The sequence below is a fragment of the Erithacus rubecula genome (assembly GCF_903797595.1).
Source record: "Erithacus rubecula genome assembly, chromosome: 1".
In the NCBI taxonomy this organism is placed as follows: Eukaryota; Metazoa; Chordata; class Aves; order Passeriformes; family Muscicapidae; genus Erithacus; species Erithacus rubecula.
The window spans coordinates 81,829,478-81,853,553 of NC_136658.1; the positions used below are offsets into that span (position 1 = coordinate 81,829,478).

Genomic DNA, 24,076 nt, shown 5'->3' on the forward strand with positions numbered 1-24,076 from the left:
AGAAGCAACAGCACAGATTGAATGCATACAGAGTATGAGATTTGAGTATGATTAGTTTTAGGAGTGATTGTCATCCATAGCTACCACTGAAACTCTGAAGCTGCAGTTTAAAAATCAAAAATGTGCCTTTGAAAATTGTCTAATAAATGTGCACCATCAGCAATTACATACACAAAAGGAACATTCAGATTCTTCTTCAGCACTCTAAGAGACAGAAATCTATAGAGTTCACATGTGCAAGGGTCAAGAAATTCTTTGACTGTGTCTTGTCTGCCTGCAATACAAAAGCATTGCCAGACTAAAATACTGAAAGGTATTGTGGCCATGCTGCTTCCCTGAGTAAAGTGAAAGCTGCACTGTTAAATGAGTGTTCCCCATCACACGCAGTTCACAACCTGTTTATTGTCTTCAGCTAGTGCACAGGCTCTCTGTGTTTCTTCTTAAGATGCTGAAAAAACCCATTTTGGTCTTGCTCTCGGGATCCAGACTGAACTGTCCTCCATCTCTACCCTCAGATACCCCCAAACACACCTCCTAAACCAATGAACTGCTCTTTTTTTCCCTTGCCTGTCTCCATGTTTCATTCTTTATGAGGAAAGAGATGGAGAATTTAGCACACTTTCCTCTATCCATGAGCAGACAACCCTGAGAGAAAACAGACTGTTTCTGGCCAAGCTGTACCATGGTATCAAGAGACAAACAAAAGCTAAATCTGGATGCTGTTGGGGAGCCCTTAGCCACACACAGCTGCAGCAAGGAACAGATGCAGGCATAGCTGCATTGACATCAACTGCTCATTAAATAAGCCATGACCAACAGATGGGAACACTGTTTTACTATGATAGCCTTCTCCAAATGCTGAATGAACTAGATGGAAAATGAGACTGGAAAATGAGTGGGTGCTAAAAATGGGAAATCCTACTGCAGGAAATCCAGCCAATCCACTAGAATGCCAGGTGCCACAGCTGCTCCACTCTTGAACCCAATTCAGACAAACTACGTTTGCCACAGAAAAGAATAGAAAATGTTCATTTTCAAAGGTCTCCCAACTACCCCATATTGGCAGTTACAGTAATTATTAGCATAATTGCTTCAAGTCACATCTCATTACAAATGGAAAAGGAGATTTTGGCTCTGGCAGCTAGTATTAGCTAATGCATCAGGCAATGCAGTGTATTACTCTGTATCATACCTGCACTTCAATTTTCTTCTGATTTTTACTAGATACACATTTTAGAAAATTGACAAGGAAGTTATGTGGAATAAACATTAGGCATTACATAATTACAAATTATGTGGAATAAACATTAGGCATTACATTATTACATTAATAAACATTAGGTATTACAAACACAGACATTTCTCTGTCAGAGAGAAAACTAGAAAGACAGGCAGAAGAATTTTTCTACAGAAAGAGATATATTATTTTATTGCACCTATAAAAACAATTACTGCAATAACCAAGGACAGGGTTAAGTATCAATGGTCTTGCTACATCAAATAGTATTATTTGAGTTACCATAACAAAGAATGATTAGACAACAGTCAGCAGGAATTTGCCAGGCTTTCATTCACTCTCCTATAAGCACACAGAGCTAACTAACCCAGTAAGAGAGACAAGTATAGACACCAAAATAATAATGTTTCAAATATAGCAGTTCTGGAAAAAATAAAAGAGAATTCACTTCAACACAACAATGAAGCTAATATATGCTAAATAACTAACACAATTGCTTAATCTTTATTCACTTCTGTTCATGCTGTTTCCGTGAGAGGGAGCAACAGGAATGGGCTGTTCTGATTGTTGATTCCTCTTAACAATCAGAAATATTTTAGCTGAGGATAAACCAAACCATAAACAGTCCAAATTCCCTTAATACATATAAAGCCCACAGCTCTGTGGAAATATGAGGCTTTATGGGAAAACAAGGCTTCAACAACCACCTATATAAAAGCCATGTAGCTGAATCCACATTAACCTGGGGAGCACAAAAATCCATCTTGGTATCTGGCAATGCTCATTCAAGTTTAGGAGAACTTACTTCCTCATATAACTGATAAATGTACACATGAAGGCAGCAGAAAGGTAGGCAGGAGTGTTGATTAACACACCAAATAGTTACAAGACATAGCCCAGTCAGATTATTAAGTATATATATGTGTGTATATACACATATATATGTATATATACAAACATATACATACATACATACATATATATATATATATATATATATATATATATATATATATATGAAGAAAATGCCTTTACTTAAGTCAAACAGATCAGGACTATTGAGCTTTTTCAGAAGTTAAAAGATATCCAAATTATCTAGGCATTTGACATGACAAGGAAAATAATATGTGGGAGGAATATACATCTTTCAGACAAACCCAGTTTAACAGACTGCTTTTAGAAATCTAAAAAAATAAGCATTAACTTTTTTCTGTAAAAGAAACCTAACTACAAATGTTGTTAATATTACAGCTATTCAAAACATTTATCTGAGATGCAGACTATTTTTTAAAATCTGCCTTTGTTATAAACAATTCAGAAATACGGAAGTAATGAAAGCAACTACTAGGAAAATGTGGAAAGGGATCATTCTGATGAACATTGGTATGTCCAGCATATAAAAGGCAATACTTGAGACTTCAGAGTGCTACAGGGGTCTGAAGAGGAAAACAGGGTGTTTCACTTGTGCAGTTTAGGCTTCTGACTTGAATATCCAGCCTTATTTCAGCACTACAAAAACTCCATGAATGGAAACTCCATTGTTAGATACCTGATATTTTTAATAGGTGGTCCATAGAGACTAACTGAATAATTCATTAGAATGGCAGGGCTTTCCAGCTCCTCATCCATGTTATTTAACAGCCACCCACATCAATGTAATCAAATATGACAACTTCTAAGGAAAAATGTTAACCTGCACAGGGAAATCTCACAGATCTAGTCTTCAACACATATCAAACTGACAAACAGTAAGTGTAAACTTATAGTTCATACTTGACTGGAAGTTAAGCAGAAAGAAAAAAACAATGCCAGGCAAATTTGTTATCTTTATTCTCTTCATCTTTAAAATGAAATCCAGCACTAACACAGTTCAAAGAGATGTGTACATCAGAGGTCAGGTAGCACATTTGATATAACTTACAAAATTTTATACACAGAGTGCTGTGAAACATTTGCACAGTATGAAAATGGAGCAACTATCTACACTCAAAGAGAATAAATACACAGTCACATAGAGGGATTGGAAAAAGAGATCTCTAATGAAATCATGTGAGGATGACCATATAGTGTTACGTAACATCTTTATCAACTCTGATTTTCCCTTTCTGATAAAACACAGAAGGACATGTAAATGAAATTAAATTCTAGAAAAAGAAACCCATATTCAATATTTATGTTGTCATGTAAGAAGAGGACAAGGTACTTTCTTCAGCATGTTTGACCTGCATATGACATTGAAGCCTTGTTAGAACACTATGAGATTATTTGCTAAGTCTAGGTGGGATTAAAATGCATAGATAACCACTGCTCTTGTGTAATCTTTCCTCCAAGCTGCAAGGAATCAGTTACAGGACTTGCTGATCACATTAGGATTAAGTCACATTTCCTCAGCATCTGCATCTCAAAATGTCCAAGAATAAGGCATCTTGGATAACTGAGCATTTCCAGTAACATAGTCCTACCTCTGGAAAACATGGTTTGCCACTGGACAAGGCCAACACCTCTGCTCTCATATAATTCTGATCAGACCACTGTTAAAATGCCCATTATATAATGAGCACCCTAATACCCACTGTAAGCAATGTAAATGGAATTTGCAGGCAATCTTTAAAGGCTGAGTGAGAACACAGAAGGAACATTCAGATGAGCCAAATCAAGTTCATTGAAAACAAGATAACCCATCACTTCTGGACATAAATAAACAATGGGGCTGTTGAAAACTTATTTTAAATGGTACAAGGAGGTACACCTAGCAAGTATGGATAAAAACCCTGTTTATCTTTCCACTGACAGTAGGATCTTGTAAATGAAGAGTTGACTGACATGTAATGTCAGGTCTACACTAGACCAGCCTCTGCTCCAGAGTGACAGGGAGTATGGGCAATGCTGTTAGCTTTAACTGAGCCAGCTCATACAACAAAAGCAATTTAACCTCTGAAGCATTGAGCTACAGGTGCAATAATTTAATACCCACAATATAAACATAACTTTAATCTAACAAAGTACAAGCAGTAGAGGGACTGGAATATATACTCTGCTTACAAGCAGGTACTAAGGGTTGGTGTTACTGTATCCTCACTGCTACTACAACTGTTAGAGAAATTAACGTGGCATATGCTGGAATCTGCTTTATTCATTTCTTGCTGTTGCTGTGAAAACATGCTGAGAAAGTGTCAAGAACAGTTTCTAAAGGAGGTGAAAGAATTTAATCATATAGGACATGGGAAAGCTAACTTGGCTAACACCTAGAAATGCAGAAACCTGGTTCTTGTGTGGGGAATAGCTAAAGGCCCCTTACAGTAAATGCTTAATTCCTAATAGTTGTACTTTTCCAGAGCTACATCTTTACCTCTAAATTCTTCCTTATTGATAGACAGTGAATTTCATCCTGTTTTACTTCACTTCTGGAAACAAAAGATTATCAAAGTCTGACATAATCTCCCTGGGATGTCTTTTGCCCACTGTTGTTCTCTTCTTTTTCTTTCCCCCCCTCTTTTCCTTCACAAGACTTTTCTTTGCTTCTTCTCTTCCTTCTTCTTCCACTGGTAGGTGAGGGCAGGGCTTTGTAGCCTCACCATTCAGGCTGGAAAACCAGAAGAGGAAATCCACAAAGCTAAAAGCATTTATCTCATAAAGCCTCTTTTACAAGACATAGATTTCACCTTTTTCCACATCTCACAGTACTGACAAAAGAAGGACTTCTCACACTCTTGACCATTTGACAGGGCTATAAATGTCCTACAATACAGTTTTCCTTTCACTAATAAAATAAGTGAAGGAGAGCCTAAAACAGGACTCTGGCCCTTAATCGTATCTGCCTCTTTTGACTCCAGAAAGGACATTGGCAAAAAAGACCCTTTTGCTGTGTGTTTTACTTTACATATTAAACTTGTTAACCACATTTGCAGAGTGCTTATTCTGCTATAACTATTTCTTTCCATAGTGACAGCAGAAAAGTGCCCCAAACAGACACTAATGTTTCATAGTAAAATCGTAAGAGCTACATTAATACCTCTAAAGATTAGTCAATTAAGCAGAACCCCTAATACACACCACAAAAACATTAAAAGACAATCCCAAACAATTCAGAACTGGAGTTAGCCAAACCATTGTAATACATCTGTGGGCACTGGCGACTTCTTGTCAACATGGAAACCTGTGAAATGCCTTTTAATTTTTTCCCTTACTACTCCAGCACTCAGCATAAAGGGTTGGTCTCTTTTTGAGAATTTAGTATCACACTGCATTCAGAATTTTTGATTCCTTTCAAATAAATTATGCTTCTGCATGGTTCCTGTCAACATTGTCAGCACTTTCTCATTAGATCTGTGCACACCCATGCTGAAGTGTCTCCCTCTAAGTAAGACATAGGAGGGAGGGATTTATTTTAGAAATACAATAACAAGTTTCATTGGAAAACACACTTCCATGCCCTCATAAAAAGTAGGGGTTCTAACAAAACTCCATTTAGTGCATTCATTTCAGTTACTTCTCCAAAGAATTCCTCTGTTTGCCAGTGCATAACTCAATTTTCTCCTCATTTGTACATAAAAATGGCAATTCAGCTTGCTAATAAATTATCTTTGGAGAGTGAATATTTTTTACTAAAGCATTATTCATGAAACAAAGCATGTAGAATGCACATTATTCTTATTGCTTATGCATTTAATCACATCTTTCCTTAATATGGTACTTCATTTAGAATACAATCCAAATCAGTGGAAGGGAAAAACTTCTGCTGCTGTTGCTGGAACTCAGAGCAATTATATACCTGCCCCTTTTCAACTGGTTGCATGCACTGAAAAGGAAACATGCTTTTCAGGTTTGCTTTTTGATGACAAGAGGCTACTGTTGTATTATGTGGCCTGGGAAAGGACATTGATGTATTCCCATAGGTTGGGAATGTATTCTGGAGAAATATCCCTAGATGATTGTTTCGATCTTATTATCCATCCAAAGGTTGTCTCAGGTTGTTAGTCCTCTGAAGGGTGTCACAATTTCAATTGAATTAAATTAGAACTTAATACAAGATGAAAATATAATCCATAAACACTTGGAACCACTGCATTTTCAGTGCATGCTTCATATCTTGCTGCACACAATTCTGTAATTCTACAGAACCTAAGTAGGGGCTCATGCTCATCTTACACACTCTCTCTTTATCATTGGCCAGATTTAGGTCCAGAGGAAAACCAGGCCCTTCTACACCTTCACTGAAGCTTCAGAGGAAAACTGCACCTTCTACAGAACCACTGCTTCAACTGAACCCCATCTGTCACTCCAGGAGAACTGCAGCCACCATTTAATGGGACTGCTACCAACACCCTGACTGACAGGGTGTCAGGTTGTATTCTGACTCTGTCAGTGTTTTAGGTTTGTTTTTTGTAATACTGTACTTCTAATTAAATTTTCCTAGTAAAAACCTGCTATTCCTATTCCCATATCTTTGCCTGAGAGGTCCTTAATTTCAAAATTATAATAATTTGGAGGTAGGGGGTTTACATTGTCCATTTCAAGACAGGCTCCTGCCTTTCTTAACAAACAGAGACACATACTCACATCTCATAATTCACCATCTGCACCTTTCTTATGTACTGACATGAATGGGCATAGTTGGCTTGGCTGATTTTAATGAGCTCGCTTCTTAGACAGTGTTCCTGCAATAACACAATCAACATTCATCTAATTTAAACTGATACCTCAAAAGGAATGAAGATACATATGCATAAAAAGTCAACTGTTTAAATGAAACTGTAATCAGACTCTAATAAAGATAATTAATATAAAAATTTCAACCACAAAGTAAATTTTCTGTAATGTATGCTATGAAAAATGCAGTAAAATTAACATAATGGCTTACAAACAAAAACCAAACCAAACAAGCATAATGGAATTAATTTCAGACTGCACTGACTGTGTTAAAACTCCTTGTGTTTATTATTTTAGAAACATGGAACTTGTAAAAGCCACCAAATGTATTAAAGAAGGAAGAACAGAGTATGATTTAAGAATAAATTATCCTACAGAATTTCTTTGTTCAGGTTTATTACATGAGCTCTTCATTGCACTCTGAAATTTGATTTACTCTGGTTAGCTGGAGACTGAGATTGGGACAGGGAGCTCATTAGCTTGAAAAATTCTGCCTCTTCAAAAACAGAATAATGGTAAAATTGCCAGACTGGTATAATCTCCTAGGTTTACTTACCTCTCTGTTGTTGAACTTCAGTACTGTGTAGAGTTTGCCACCTGTTTCCACTCTCTCTGGTGTTCCTATGACAATGGCAGGTACATAATATGCATTTTCAGCCTTTCTCCCAGTTCTGGCAAACACATAGTCTCCAACCTGCACACCAGGAAAGCATCAATGCAAGAACAATGTAACTTGTGAGGTTTACAAGATATAAAATGCAACTGCTAAGGTATTTTTATGTGAATTATCATTCTATTATGTTCCCATGATTTAATATAGACCATTGAAAGATAATAACTTGGTCCTTGCATTTCTGATCATGCAATTTCCACTGAATCAGGGAGAGAACACAAAACAAAGGACTGAGCTCAAAATGTACCTGGGCTTAGCTAGCAAGATGAACTGAATGAGGAAACTCTTATAAACTCTATATTCCCTTTGATTCTATGAGAATTGTAAAGCTTTCAACAAGCTTTTAAACCAGCCTTGAGAATTTTAGATAATTCCAGATGTAACTGATTTATCCAAAATTGTTTTTACAATTAACACAGAAGTCACTATTTTATATCAAATTCTGCAAGTCTCTAGAATTGGGTACAGAATTTACAGAAATATCAGGATTTGCCTTTATCTCAAACTAATAAAAAAAGGTGCATTTCTAGTTTTATATATAGTAATGCAATTATAAACATTCCTTTTATTCAAAACAGATGGATCAATGCTGCAACCATCACCTTTCTGGTGTGTAGAATAAGGATCACCAAAAAAAAAGAAACAGCAGTGATTACAGATAATCAGCTGATAAATTTTAAAGAAAAGCAAAATGGAACAGGTATTATTATTTTTTTTAAATTAGTGTTATTTGCCTTATTATATGGTTATTTGCTGGATTTAAAATATGCTGTGGAAACTAAATGGTTAAAACCTGCTGTAAGTCACACTGTATAAAAGGTTCTCTTACATTTATAATCTGTGTGCTAGCAAACAATAACTCTTGTAATAAATAGCTCACCTTTCTTCTATGATGGGAAAATATTAATGTTTTATAAAGAAAACAATATAGATTAGTTTAGAACACATAAGTTTAATACACAAAGTAATAGAATTACAATGAAAACAAGCTTGAAATAAATGAAAAACTTCATGTTGAAATAGCACATGAAGAGAATTAAAAACTCTTCTTTAAAATAAATAAATGTATTCAAAGGATTTTTTTATAATTTATAATTTATTATAGGTCTGAGCAAATAAAATACAAAACGCATATTTGCAATCATGAAAAAATATGTTTTTTTACCTGCAGATGTGGGCATGGCATAGCACCTCCCACAGGTATAATGAACTTCACAGGGACATCATAGCTCTCCCCATTGCTGAAGTCAACAAGTACTGATGTAGAACTGATATTCCTTATCACAGTTCCTGAAAAAAAAAAAGCATAAAATATTCAAATTATTTTTCTCTCACACCTTGTGGTAATTATTTTTTTAAGTCCTATAGGCTGTCACACATCACTGAGGTCAGACATGTCTATACTGTACATTCTTCATTTTCATTTAGCTACTGTGAGCTGTGCTAGGGCTGCTTTACTAACCATTCTTAATACTGCTATAAAAAGAAAATGAAATATTTTTGAAGCACAGGTCTGAAATTTGTAAATTAATCAGGTTAACATAATAAAACTGACAGTTAACATAATTAAACTTTTACCACAGTTGAAAATATGTAATTGAAAAAATCCTAACCAAACAAGTAAAGGTAACAAAGATAAACATATACATAAGAGAATATTCTTCTTAAGAAATTACAGAACTGAGTTTTACTTAGTATCCATTCTGGCTTAAAATTCAACAAAAAGACAGAAGCATTTAGTGATCTTTTTGGACACATGCAGAAGTTTGGCTGATGATTTCTTTCCACACTTTTCAAAAACAAACATATAATTGCTCTCCAACTTTAATGCCTTCTTATAAATGTATATATACATGCACAGACAAAATATATATTCAGTTTTCATTAATATGCCCATCTAATATTAAATGTCATTAAGAAAGAAGTAGTTATGACCATAACTTATGTTTTATCAGTATTAAGAAACACTAAATAATACTGAAAATATGGACAAAAATATATACCTGGATAATAAAATCCTGTGACATCTGATCTTGCAATTATCTTTTGGCTTTTGTGAGTCACAAATATTTGACATTTTTGTCTTGTCTTAGACCTCAGCTTCCCACTTTCTTCTTCAAGTCTCTGTAATTTGACACAATTATTTCTCTACAACAGCTAATGCAGTCAGCCTTAATCTATTCTTTGGAATTATTTAAAAATTGAGGCAATGTAATGCTATCAGATCTGTAAAGAATACACTGTAAATTGGAAATACACTTTAAACTTTCAGAATAGTGCAAAGTACAGGAAGTACTCATGTAAGAGTTTTCACTATAAAATCCTGTTCTGTATGGTCATAACAATACTTATATTTTCATGTGTTCAGGTAGAAATTTACCTTGATGAATTATAGCTCTGGCCACCATTTTCCTACAAAAAAATTTTACAAAGCTGCACAATTCATATTAAAGGATGAGAAAGGGAAAATCAACTCTTTTTTCAGAATAAGAAAATTTGCTCTACACATCTATTTTGTCCAGATTAGAGAGTTTTCACAGTAATCTGATTTGCACTAGAAGGACCTCATTTTACAGGACGATTCATTTTAAAAAAACTCACAGACTTAATAAAACCTCTGCTTGCTAAGATGTACATGACTTGCTTCTTTTTCTGACAACATTTCTTTTTGAAAAAAATATATTTGATTTGATACTTTATTTTCCCTAATAGTAAACAATGATGGAAAAGATAATAACTGACTAAATTGTTTGTTCTCAGTTTCACTACAATTATCACAATCTCTTTTTCTCAAACTCCCCCTTAAAAATCACAAACAACCCAAGAAAAGTCCTAAAAATAAGCAAAATACACAAAAGAGGCAAGGAGATATTTTAAATTGGAGATATATGGGATTTTTCTAGCTTGTTCTCTACCCCTAGAGAATATTAATTATATCAACAGTTTGCATTTTCAAACTCAGACTAAACCAGAGGCTCTTCACAGTGCTTAACTGACTGCTTGAAATATGACTCAACAATGGCTGATCTGAGAGCAGACCTACAGTTCCACAGACACAAAAAGGTATTTGGATAAAGCATTTACTTAATTCCTCAGGCTCCAAAAGGACAGCTGCTGCTGAATATTTATTACCAACTAATTTGTAATGCTTGACTAATAGCTTGGGCAACTTCCAGCACTTCACATTAATCCAAATACTGAAGACAACACAAGCATCCACAATGAGGATTCTGAGTCGAGCAGAATTCAGGTGGCTCAGAAACACTGTCTAAATTCAAATCCATCTTTTTTTAATCTCATACAGTTTTTAGGTGTTCAGCAGGATTGACCCAGCCACTGTAGGAGTGGCCATTTCTGGCATTCAGTATTTTTATTACAAAAATGCCCCATCTGATTCTCAGGGATTTTTATCATGTTTCACTCTGCTTCTGTTGAAGGCAATGCATTAAACCACAATGGGTGAAGGAGACTTTGTTTACTTCCTCCAGTCGCTGCTAAATTTTTAAATTTCCTTTCAAAAAGAATAGTCTTTGCACTTTCCTACTATAAGTGAGAACAGACATGAAGAATATGTACAGATCTCCATGTATCTTGGCTCAAACTTTTGGTTTTCATAATCCTGACACCTTCAGAGTCAAGCAACCACCACTCTTCCCTGGGTGCCAGTGGGAACAAGCGCATTCTGCATGAACCTAGCCCATTTTTATAGGACAGCCTAAAAAGAAAGAGCTAAGAACTAAGGTGTTTTATTCAAAATTCAGTGAAAAAAACATCAGAAAATTTAAAAGTCTGATTTGCTGAGTAGAGTTTCAGTATAATTGTGATTTTTCTATATCACAATGACAATTTCCATTCAGAGCCATATCAGCTATTTCCTTGCTGTAATGTATTTCAGTTGGCAGTTTATTTCTCTGTACCCATTTTGTGGGCGGACATCACAAAACCTTCAACTACACTTTTAAAAGGCTTCCCATTTCTCTTCATTTTATCCCACTGTTTTTCTACCACATAAACAGAATTCTAATTACATCTGCATTTCTGCCTCTCACTCTTGAAGCCTTTCAGTTGCAGATTAGCAATTACTGAAGATGCTACTCTGATTAAACTCCTAAAGCGGGTTGACTCAGGATAAGTGATTGCACAATGTTAATCACATCATGTCTGAAAGCACACACTGGTTGTTCCAAGGCAACAGTAAAATTACACTCAATAAATGAAACATAAACATGTTTCTGCTGCTCCTGTATGGGGACATTATACAGCATAGGTAAATCAATAATCAAAATAGCTGTAACAGCAATGCAGTATTTTCAAACTAATGTGAAATGAATTGAGATCATCTGCTTTTTGAAGACATTCAAATTTTCCAAATGTGCAGTCTTAATGGACTTTAAAAACTCTAAAACTACAGGAAACACACAGACATACATACACAAAAACACTAACTTCAATCATAGTTTCAGAGTAGCTAGACTAATGTATTAATGCTAGACTCATGCAGTAATTGAAACGGAGAGAGAAAAAAAGCTTCTCTTCCTAGCCAAAAGTGGGTGTCCACTTCAGAATGAGCTCCAGATGCCACTGACTCAGTTCACAATGCTATGATATTGCACCAGTTCATGTATATCCACATTTTAGGGACAGTTAAATTTTAGTGTACAAAAATGAAGTTGAATCCCACCTCTTCTCTCTATATCTTCTTTTACAAGAAATGTACCATGGAAGATTACAGTGAACTACTGCAATATTACAAAATCTTTTAGTCCAGTTTATCAGATATTAATCAAACCACAAATCTTGTATCTAAATTGCCATTAATATATCTGTTCTTTTTCTTTCCTGCTATTCATTGCAGTGGAGATAAAGATACTTTGCTGCAATTTATTTCTAAGAGGCTTGATTTCTATGACTCTCTCTGAAGCTTCAGAACTTCTACTTCCCCAATGTTTAAAAAAAAGTAACTGAAAGTTTGTTCTCTTTTTAACTACCTTCTTTCCTCTATCCATTTTATTTAGCATCATGCTACATGTCTACTTTATAATCTGTGATCATGGAAAAAAGTATTCCAGAGGTAAATAGTGAGGAGGAACCTTGGGGGGAAAAACCCTTCCCATGTATTACCTTTTTATTGTTTCTTATGTGTGATTCTGAGTTTTTCTCCGTTTCCTTTTTGACAGCTTCCTGAAGATCAGAGGCTTGCTGTATATATGTTAATGCTGTCAATATCTCATCTTCTAACAATTTTACATCTTCATAGGAAACTGGCCATCCCAAATTCTCTAAAGCCTCCAGCAAAGCTTCTTTATGCTGTATATATTGGACTGGTCCATCCTCTTTAAATCTTAAAATATATATATATATATTTTAAGAAATTAATAATCACAAGTAGAAAAAATTTTAATTATATCAGTGCTTTACAGATACAGTCACAAACTGTGAAGGCAGAATAAAGAATCAGATTTGTCCAATTTATCTTCTGGATGGTACAAGTTCTTGCATTTCATCCAGATACTGCTGTATTCAGTTGAACAATCATGTCCAGTGTAACTACACCTTGTATAAAGACAGCTACAGAGAAATTCAAGTGGCTAGGCCATAATTTCTGAAAAATAAATCAATTTTTTTAATATCTATGCACTAATATTAATAATTAATATGCTCCTCTGTGCATAGACTGTGCAACTGCTACAACTTTTTTTTCATCACAAGCATAATTTGTCATATGTCATCAATAATTAAACAGTTTGGATGACACCCTGTCAAATTTCTATAATCTGCAGTTCATTGTCTATCAAGAGATATCTATTTCTTTTTTAATTTCATTACATGCTGCTTTATTCAAGAGTCTTCATTTCCTCTGTGCACCAGAATGAGGTTTTAGTTCTCCTTATTAATGATAGAACTGTAGGTTTTCTACTCATTAGCTTATGTCTTCTTAAAAGCATCCTAGTTTTCATTCTCATTTTTCTGTGAAGAACTATTCCATGCCCATTCAGTTTTCATTAACTGATCTTCACTTTATTCTCTGGCATAAACAGATGCTAACTTCACTGATGTTTATACAGCAATTAATTTTCTAAATCAATATAAAAAAATAGGCTAGTTAACATAACTTCCAGAGTGATCTACAGTTTCAGCACATGCTTTTAAGGTGCTTATTACACCTTAACAAACCAGCCACTAGAGAGCTCTTTATGGGATGAGAAGAGATTTACTTGGATGTCGAAAGCAATGACATGCTGCCCTCCCAAGGCCCTGCATTTGACACTGATTAAGGATAGAGAATCAATGTTCAAATGGAACACAAGTCCTTTCCTTTAAAAGTAATCAGCACCACAAAAAGGAGGTCCAGAATTTAATATTACTCCATATCATATATACATTTTTGAAAGCAAGATACACTTATGAAATATTTGAAAATTAAACCATTTGGTTATAGAAATAGTGATAAAAAACTTCCAAGTATTTATGATCAGTCCTTCAGAAGTACATTAGAAAACCAAAAGTGATAGCTTACTTGTCTCTTTCCTCCTGAGATAGTGCTCTCCAAATAACTAGGTTCAGGCGCCTATTAAAGAAAGCAAAGCAGTTTTTGAGGGAATGCAATTCCTTGTGCAGCTGATCATCTCAAAACTAGCAAATAAACACAGTTTCTTAAGATATCTGCACTGATTTGTATTCCAAGCACACTGTATCATCAAATTGTATCCTTATGGTTCAGCTATGAAATTATCAACTGCAAAAGAAGATGGGAAAACAGTATCTTCCATCAAATAACAGAATGACTATTTCAGGGTCATAGAAGGTTTAATGGCACTGCTGCTTCCTGCCAGGATTTTCTATGGATGGTTGTCTTCAGCACCAGCAAGTTAAATCAAATAACAAAATTGATTAAATGCCAGTTAAGCTGCACAGTTCCTCCAATTAAACGTTTTCAGAAAATGTAATCTGAATGTAGTAACGCTAATTTCCATTTCCTTCCCTGCTAAGATTACCCCTCAGTTGTGTCATTCAGGTTTCTAATTCATTAAACTCTGGCTATGAAAAAAAACTACTGACAGGAAAATAGAAGTGATTATTCCAAAGAAATGCAGTTCTGAGATTTTTTTAAAGCTCCACTAAACTTTTTGTTTTTACTTTTTAAGACATAAATTTTAAATTCTTATAAGATCATCTACCTTATGTTTTTCTCTATTAACATCCTAACCAAGCCATCACTCAATTACTTCATTTCAGCTATAGATCCTAATTACTCTAATTCTAAATAAATTTTCCAAATTTCCTTTAGATACAAGAACAAATTCATTGCAAGGAAAAAATTCAGATTGTAACCTGATTGGCTACAAGTAGACTTGCCAGATTTACTAGTGCATGTACAAAAAAAAAGCACATTAACAACGGATTCTGAATACTAAATTTTGATGATTCATTTTATCTACCAGAAACTAATTCCCAGCATTTTTAGAATACAAACTACTTAGCTTATTCTCAATATACAGTCTCAGCATGCTCCAATGCTTATTTCAGCCTTCTAAATCTGCAAACTCATAGCTAAGTTGGTAATAAAAGCTTCTGGCTATACAAAATCATACATAATATGAAGCTTTCAGTGTCCTTCTCCTTTAATGCTATATATTCTTTCTGTCAGACCATAAAAATTCTGCCCCCATTTTTCTCCCTCTAAATCTGATGCTAAACTCAATCTGCATATGGAGAAAATACTGGCATGTTTGCTTCTGTGCTTGAAACCTGCATCCCAATCCATTGTTTCATCTGCTTATATCAGAATAAATTTGTGACCAGCCACTAATTAAAAAGTTGAACTGCAGCTTTTGGAAATTCATTTACTAGAAAAGGGCTGTGACATCTACAGCAAAAAAAAATTGACTGGCTTGCTGTTTCACATATAGAGGAAAAGAGATCTCTTTTTTGTACTGTCAATTATAGGATCTGCAGGCAGATTTGTCTTCTATACCTCTTTTTCATGGAAGTAGGAACTCAATCCTACTATTGTAAGTACACTGATTCATTGATCTCTGTTGGTAAACAGATGTAAACAGTAATCATTATCACCAAAGTTTTAGGGAGACTGGGGAAATGCTGTCCAGAGTTTAACCAGAGAATAATTTTCATTCCCTTAAAATTAAAGTCAGTAAATGTAAAATATTCAATGGTATGACACAGCAGTGAAAAACTTGAATTTTTTTCAGAGTTCGCTATCACAAATACAGCACTTGAACCTTCTATTAAAATGAGTGACAAATCAATTTCTATGATATCTTTTGATAACATCAGTGATAACAATTTTGTCTCAGTGACAGAACAAACAAAACAAGAGACTCTTACTCACTGAACTCCATTAATACTAGACATAGCAAGCAGCATTTTCAAATCAAAATACTTGATTTTACCACAGAAGACCTATATAGGACAATAGGCTTATAAAAAAAAGCTATAGCATGCATTAGAAAGAACTGGTATGACCATAGAACTACTAAGGAAAACAAGACCCCCTCAAACTTTAAAGATTCCCTGTGAAATTAATTAATAAACAAGAACTAAACATTTGTCATCAAGGGGGTTTTGGCCATTTAAAATAATTACATTTGTAAATATTATTAGAAAACAGCCTCAAAACATTTATTAAAATAATTCTAGTCAAAGCTCTCATGTGATTACTGAATTACACCATAGTCAAATAATTGCATTACTTCAAAAAAATGCATGAAGTTGGACCATGTTAGGAAGTAGTTTAGAGATCTAATGCCTTTGTTCTCTTTATTTCTGTTGTGCTTTTACTAACATTTAATCAAAAAGTACAACACATATGCTTCTCAAAAAAAAACCCACACCAAATTTAAATTGTCAGTTTCTTATTGGTGTCTCAGTTATATTGCATGCATAGAAGATTATAGAAAGCTGACAGCAAAAAACAGGTCCTTAATTTAAATGTCAGTCTATGGATATAGGACCTTAATTTTAAGTTAAAACTCTGGCTAGCATTATATGTTTAAGTGAAATTCCTCTTGAGGGATGACTGGTTTCAGGTTTGCTCCCAAAAAGTAAAATAATTTTGCTTTTGTCACTGGGCAAACATAATATGAGCAACATGTTGATATTTATCTCCTTGCCTATTACCTGTTTTTATCTGGTTTTGCATTCAGTTTTTTGAGGTTTTGTTTTGTTTTAAGAATAAAATTTCTCCTACATGTTGATGGTGGATTAAAGTGTGTCAACACGCAGAACTATCAGTATAGAGCAAAACATGTGTGAGGAAATACCGAGTACCCGAGGAAAAAACTGAAACATGATTGCAACCATGATAAATTTCTGGTGAGTAGACTTGCCTCTCATAGGATTTAATTGCTTCTTCCAGCTTCTCTTTATAGACATCAAGATTCACTGCCCAAGGATTAATTGGTGCAATCTCCTTCTTGTCACTGCTAACATGGCCCAATGGTGACATCTATTGTGCAATAAAAGACACAGATATAATTTATCATACACATTTTCAAATGACTGAATGCCAAGGCTCAGAACAGCCAGAAGGAACACTGGAAGCTGCTCAAAGAAAAATCTAAGCACCACAAATGTCAGAATTAAGGCACAGCTTCCAGACACTTCTAAAATTATACAACCCTGTTATGCAGAAGTTACAAATTAAGATTCCTAACCACTAAGTAATTCTAACTAAAGCAGTACTGTCAAACAACTCACTCTAAAAATGTAAGTCAGAAGGAAAAAATAAATCTAGTGCATGACCATATTCCAGGTTTTATTGCCTTAAACACTCTCATATTTTCTAGCATCTAATTCTGGTATACAGGTGTGAGAGTAGATATTTAAATGTATTTAATGCTCTTATTCTGGAGGACTTTATTTTGTAAGGAATGAGAGTAGTAAAGTTGCAGACAGATATTTTTCACCATCACACTGATCACCAAAGAGTGAACAAGGTGGACATTGGTCACCAAAACTTGTATTTATTACTTAGGAACCTAATCAGGTTCATCAGGATCAGAACTTCAACATTTTTCAAATCTCCCAATACAACACTTACATAAGTCAACTTCTTCATAAAATAAAAATGAATACAACTGTGAGTAGATCTTCAAAAGGCAGAGAAAAGGATAGAAATGGATGACAAGAGAAGGAAAGATGACTTCCAAACTCTCAGTCCAAAGTCCCATCATCTTTCAGCCTATTAAATTATTGACCAGTTCATAAAAGAAAGCTGTTTTACATATCAGTGTCCTGATGCTGAATAAAAAAATAAAAAAATCCAAGGAGGAGCTGGAGAAGAAAGAGAATATTAATCGCCCCAAAACTGTCTTCAACACATATGATTGAGTGGGAATCTTCCCCAAGTGCCTATCTAAGATCAGGATATAGATAAGAAAAACATGGATGAGGTTCAATTTACATTAAACTAAAACCCTTGGTGGGGGAATAAGACAAGCAATCAGAAAATACAGCAATAAAGATAATTATTTAATGGAGAAAATTTTTCAGTGATGCTTTATTTGTGTTTGAATCATCTCAGCATAGCTGGATTCCAAATCCCAACAGTATAAATCATTCTTTTAGGAGCAGTGGTGTGACTTCATATCACCCTCTCTTTCCAAGGACATCTTCTCTCTGATTAATAAATCTGTGTCACATCAGTGCCAGACCACACCAAAGCTCCAAATATGATATTAATCTTATAATCACTTAGAAGCTAAAGACAATGGGAACATGTCAGTGAAAGTATCTTGCCCCAGACAGATGAGGCAAATCTCTGCCCATAACTCTAAACAGTGATATCTGGCTACTTGTCATTTCCAGGTAAAATTTGAAAGCTGGCAAGCAGGGAAGTGATGACCCTTCTTCATGTTCTGCAATGTTTGTTGTCTACAATGCTACTCAAACTAAGGTAACAGAAGTTCAGCAGGGCCTCACCATGTAGAATGCCTCACAAATTCCCAGAGTAATTTCAAGTACAAACAGCATAATTTAAAAAGTGACTGTTTAATATAGTTTATAAAACACTTTGTATAGAATTGAAGGGGCAGACAAGCATAAACATATTATTATACTTTTGAAGACAAAAACCAGAATGAATTCTTAACAAATACTATGCATACTTTGAGAACAATGAAAACTGCTCACAAATCAAGTGAAATTTGACATATTCAGCTGATAGAAATCACAGAGAAAAATTTTTATTGCCAAAATATCTTTTTCATTTTCTAAATTAAATATTTTAACTTTCACACAGTACGAATTCACTTGTTTCAAAATGGCTTTTATTTCAAACCCCAACTTTCAAAGTCTTAAAGACAAAACCAAAGCACAATAAGCCTATAAAAATTTTCTTATTTTAGACCAAAGAAAGATGGTTTTGTTGGCTGAATCTGATTCTTTTGAGCAAAGCACTGAGTCAAAACTCCATGACTTGCAAACCTGTACTTAGATGCCACAACTTGCAACATATTTTTACATAATTCTACAGGGAAGCTTTCCCTCAGAATTACCACGACATAATTCAGACAAATTCCCAAGCCATTATCTCTTTTCTGAATATGAACCTGGATGGGTAGTTTAATAAATTAAACTTTTTGAAGCAACAGAGGTGAAACTGACAGATAGCACAGAACTGAAAACAACAGGTCAGCCTTTTATTAATGAACAGTTGTCATGGAAACCTTTTTCTTGCTGCATCTCCAAGGTAAGAAAACTGTTCATACTTATTCTATCATCATTGCTGGCAAAGGCCAAAAATAAAAATCATATTGTCCCATACTATCATACTAAGGGATGTTTTAATTTCACACCAAGAAAACTAAGATCTCAGAAGGAACAATGCAAAGTTATCTGTACATTTATTATCTTCAATGAAATCTTCTGCAGTACTGGAATAGTCAAGATTCTTAAAGTCTCCATTCAAGCTCACTGTCTAGTGTCTATTTTCTTGATAAGTTGGTGTGAAGCTTGAGGTGAAGAGGGTTTTGTAACTCAGAAATTCTACTGCTTTCACCTTGTGTGCAACCCTCAACCTTCTTCTTGTTTTCTATCTTCAGCTTCAGATCCAGAAAAATCCATTCCTCTACATATAGAACAGTAATTCTCCACTGCCTGAGAAACTGTCTGATTACAACTAATGGAGACTAGTAGATATGAAGAAATTACAAAAATTTTTATTTTGCCTTAACATCACTGAATCTAAAGAAAGCCCATGGATCACGGTCTGGATTCTGTACAGCACCTGTTAATTCAAAAAACACTGAACTTAATTAAGTCCTGAACTAGACTGCCAGGAGTTCCTATGAATTGCTACTTGTACACAGTACTTGCTGAATCATAGTTTAGACTATTTCCAAAGACAGTATGTTTTACAGACTGCTTTGTTTTTAGCAAGGACTGTCTGGAATGGATTCAAAGAGCTGTTCATTAAGAAACATGGAAGTAAAAAGACCTCTTTGGTATATTCAGAAGAAGATGGAAAAAGAAGCAACTGCTCACAAATGAGATGTAAGAGTTTTGTGAAATTCACAATGCCTTTTGTTTGACATTTACAGTAGATTGTTTTGCACAGTTTTGTAACTATTGGATGTTGGAACTTTTTTGAAAAATGGCTATTACATCTGAAATGTTAAAATGTTTTAAAGTGGTCTCATATAAAAAGACATATTTTAATTCTATTTTTTTAAAATTCCACTTATAAAAAAATTCTTACAGATCTTGGTTTTGACTTGGTTTTACCAAATGAGAGAGGAACTGCTTTTACCAAAGAGAGAAATTGGTTTTTCTTCTACAGTCTGCATGCTTTTGCAAAAATTCTCATTCCTAAATTTCAAAAACAAGCATACTTTAAAAACAACAGTACTTTAAAATATGAATCTGTGCACATTTGCTATAAATCTTCTACTTAGATCTATACCACATTCTATTACATATCCCTTGTTCTTTCTTTATTATTTAAAAAGTGGTTTAGCTTTTTCTTTGAGCATAATTTAAAGAAACAGTTTCTATTAATTGAGATGAGCTGCAGCATATTCATAGGACTTTTGTAGGATACATCGCACAAGAAAAATTAGAGGAACTTCCCATGAAATGGATTTCCTATAAGTGGAATGACAATTCAAACATTATGATGCAAAATTCTTCCTAAATTTTACAAAATCTTACAACTGCCTTAAAATTTAATTTAAAACTTTTCAAACATTAATTTTAATTACTGAATGACAATACTTTTTAAAATATCTTAGTTCACAGTCACATGTAAAAGTGGAGAATGTACAAATCCAGGAAATGTCCACCAGCACCCTTTCCCAGGTGACTTTAAAATATAAAAGACATCCTCCAGTGAATTAATAAGTATCAGTGGAGGCTGTGGTGCTCAAGAAATTGCCTAACACCCGATGGCTGCACACTGCCATCAGCTGGTAACTCTGAAAGAACTTAAAGTATGCAAGACATCCTATTAACTATCAGTTTTATCTTCTTATTGATGCATGAATGAACATTCAGATATGCATGATACATTCAGTGCACATCAACAAGCTACAATACCAGAAAATGCTATTATGACAGTCATAGATATTAATTTTAAAAATCCTTTAGAAAACACAATCAAGTTTTGTTCTATCTTTCAAACAACACAGAATTTTTACCTTATCAAATACTTTAGAAACTACATGCTTGTCCAGAACTGGGATGTCTTTTGTACTGTGAGGGACAGTTGTAGGAGCTAAGGCATCCAAGATGGTGAGTCGCCTAGCAGCCAAGCCATGGGTCTTTAACCAAAGAGCTGAAGAGATATCTAGAGAGCTAGAAAAGAGAGACTGTGAGATGTAGCACAAGGTAGAAATACATTTGAAAGGTCTGAAATGAGTGAAGAAAATATGTAAACTATAAGTTCTGTTATGCATTTATGTATGCACACACATACCTTTTAGATGCCCTTTTCACATTCTGCATTTTCAGATCTAAGAGAAAACATTTGCATTTTGTTATCTCAGAGATTTTTTGCACACCAAAGTATGACTAAATGAGTTGCCATATAATAGCACCAATTTTTTTATTTGAGCATACAAGCAGCATCATGCACAAGGACTATACAACATTTCAATTGCTAGTTAATCAGTGAGAATTACCTTTCCTCACCTTCATTGTGCTTGATCAATACTAACAGTGTTACCATATGCCTCAGGAGCCCTAATCAGCCAGCCAGGAAATTCATAACACAAAAAGGCAATTCTGGTTTTTAAACTGGAATTTCTTTCAGTTTATTTATTTTTGACCAGGACAAAAGATTAACCAGCTTATTTCCCAGTCAAAATGTGATACCAAGTACTACCACTAATGAGGTGGCCAGGGGATAGCTAATTCAAGGTACACCACCATGAAAATCTCTATAAAAGATATATAAAAAACTAAACACAAAATGCTGAAATGTAAAAAAGTCAAACACCTTGAACTGTCATAGGTAAGGTTTTAGAATGACTTAGAGGATGTATCATAAAGTTCTGAGTTGGACTAATTATTGAAAGAAATTAATACTACCTGGATGTATTTCTAAGCCCCACTAAAAACCCAACTGTAAACTTCTAGTTTGGGAACTGGCAGGAATCTGGCCACAGCTATAAGATCACTGTCACAATACCCAACTTCATGTCCAACTCTGCATCTCTGCTGAGTTTCAGTCCTTTGTACTGCAGCTCTGCACAGTTTTGCCTCAAAGGAGTCACCATCAGGGAGAAACTTTATCATCTGCCCAACTTGGAGCTCATTCTGTCAACTTGCCTTTGAAAACTGTTGTACTTTTCACACCCTTCTTGACAGAAAAACCCTTTTCCTCTGGAGACACTCCTTCATCTGGGCTTTCTTCCCTAGCTTTCACACCATGGCTCAGGATTCTCAGCAGACTTGTCTTTGTCTGATCTGTAGTTGTTGAAAGGGAAAGAAAGGAAGAGCTAATTTACTGCTCAAATACATGCCTGGGATTTTTGAGTTCCTCTTTGGTATTCAGTATCTAAGGTACTGCCTATACAATACCTCAAACAGAAAACTACTTCAGCACTAAGTTGTACTTTGTATTTTCCCTAAAGATTAGGGTTTATTTTACTTCAGCTGGGTAAATTTAGTTTCAGACTGCATACAAAGGACACTTCCAGGAGAAATGTAGTATTATGGGTGTAGTAAAGGAAATCATTAGTGTAAGTAATGCTGTAATTGGTACAATATAGATAATCTCTTCATTCTTGCCAATTAGGTACTTACTTAGAATAAAAAGAGTTAGGGTTTAATATCTACTGTTAAAAAACTGTTTACAGAGCTTTCATAACATTGCACTAAAATACATTTTCATGGCAGGGCCTGTGACAAAGCACGAATGAGCAGACATTTATTTGTCTGGTTGGGTCAAATGAGTAGGATGGCTGAAAAGTAGAGATGAAAAGAAGTTTAAATTTTCAAAATAATGATTACTTAAATCAGCAAACACTTAATTTGTTCCCAAAGCGAGGGATGATTTTTGCTATTTGCAACAGAATAATTTCAAGTTAGTGAATGAATTCTGCTGACAATTACAGTTCATTTGAGTCTTACCTGCATATAATGCCTTCTTTCTTTGGACTGGACTGGCAGCAGTGCTTTGCCCAGTTTGCTCATGTGATGGCACTGATGGTTCTTCTGAAGCACAGCATGGCCTACTCCTAAGAGAATTACTCAGCTCTTACATGTGTTTGGATATAGGGACATAGTGTGTGTCTGCTTGTGATTACAGTTTGTAAGTGACAAGAAGAAATGACTGCAAATATATAACACCAGCTTAAAAAATGCTAAGCTAAAGTTTTCTGGCAATTTAAACACTGATTTCAAATGCTTTGAACAGTACAGAATATTTTTTGTTATACCAATATGCATTTCAAAGGGGAGTTCAAAGGAGGTTAAAATATTCTTAGGTTTTTTAATTATTTAAATGCAATTTCTTAGTCTATTTAAAAGATGTTAATTACTTTGAAGGTAACACCCTCATATACTTTTAGTAAAAACAGAATGTTCTGTAATAGCTACTTCAAATCCCAGGGAGAAGTTGTTAGCATCAGCAATGAAAATATCTGCTACATACATATATCTGCACATATATACACACACATATATATCTATGTCCCAGCATTAATAAAAAATAAAATATGCAAATTCTGAAATAAACACTTGAAATTTTTTCATACTGGATATCCTACCTGCCCTTTCACACATGAAATCATAACATGTCACTGTCCACTTTTAATAATTTTTACTTTATTTTCATCCCTTTGCACTTTTAAATAGATTTGTGTCTTAAAAATCTGATTCCTTTTAATGTATTTTTAACATTTTTATTATCACTGCACAAATAAATACACAAGTATACTTGTACACAATTTATGTTTTAATCAGCATATCCCAATGAGTGGCCATTTAGTCATGAGGTATCAAGCCATCTCTACTTAGATGACAATAATTTTTCATGAATTCTCTAGGTCAGAGTG

General features: G+C 34.5%; 1 protein-coding gene across 1 annotated transcript in view; it reads right to left on the reverse strand.

The window, feature by feature from the left end:
* Window positions 1-6,740: 6,740 nt before the first annotated feature.
* VWA3B (von Willebrand factor A domain containing 3B) overlaps window positions 6,741-24,076 on the reverse strand; it is a 54,784-nt gene continuing 37,448 nt past the window's right edge. The window contains exons 17-27 of the mRNA XM_079316986.1: window positions 23,151-23,257; window positions 22,347-22,484; window positions 21,493-21,529; window positions 21,215-21,371; window positions 16,907-17,025; window positions 14,077-14,127; window positions 12,681-12,900; window positions 9,563-9,683; window positions 8,725-8,849; window positions 7,443-7,580; window positions 6,741-6,894 (exon numbers count right to left, since the gene is read on the reverse strand). Coding sequence (XP_079173112.1) covers window positions 6,793-6,894; window positions 7,443-7,580; window positions 8,725-8,849; window positions 9,563-9,683; window positions 12,681-12,900; window positions 14,077-14,127; window positions 16,907-17,025; window positions 21,215-21,371; window positions 21,493-21,529; window positions 22,347-22,484; window positions 23,151-23,257 — 1,315 coding nt within the window. The 3' untranslated portion in view covers window positions 6,741-6,792. The remainder of the gene's footprint in view (window positions 6,895-7,442; window positions 7,581-8,724; window positions 8,850-9,562; window positions 9,684-12,680; window positions 12,901-14,076; window positions 14,128-16,906; window positions 17,026-21,214; window positions 21,372-21,492; window positions 21,530-22,346; window positions 22,485-23,150; window positions 23,258-24,076) is intronic.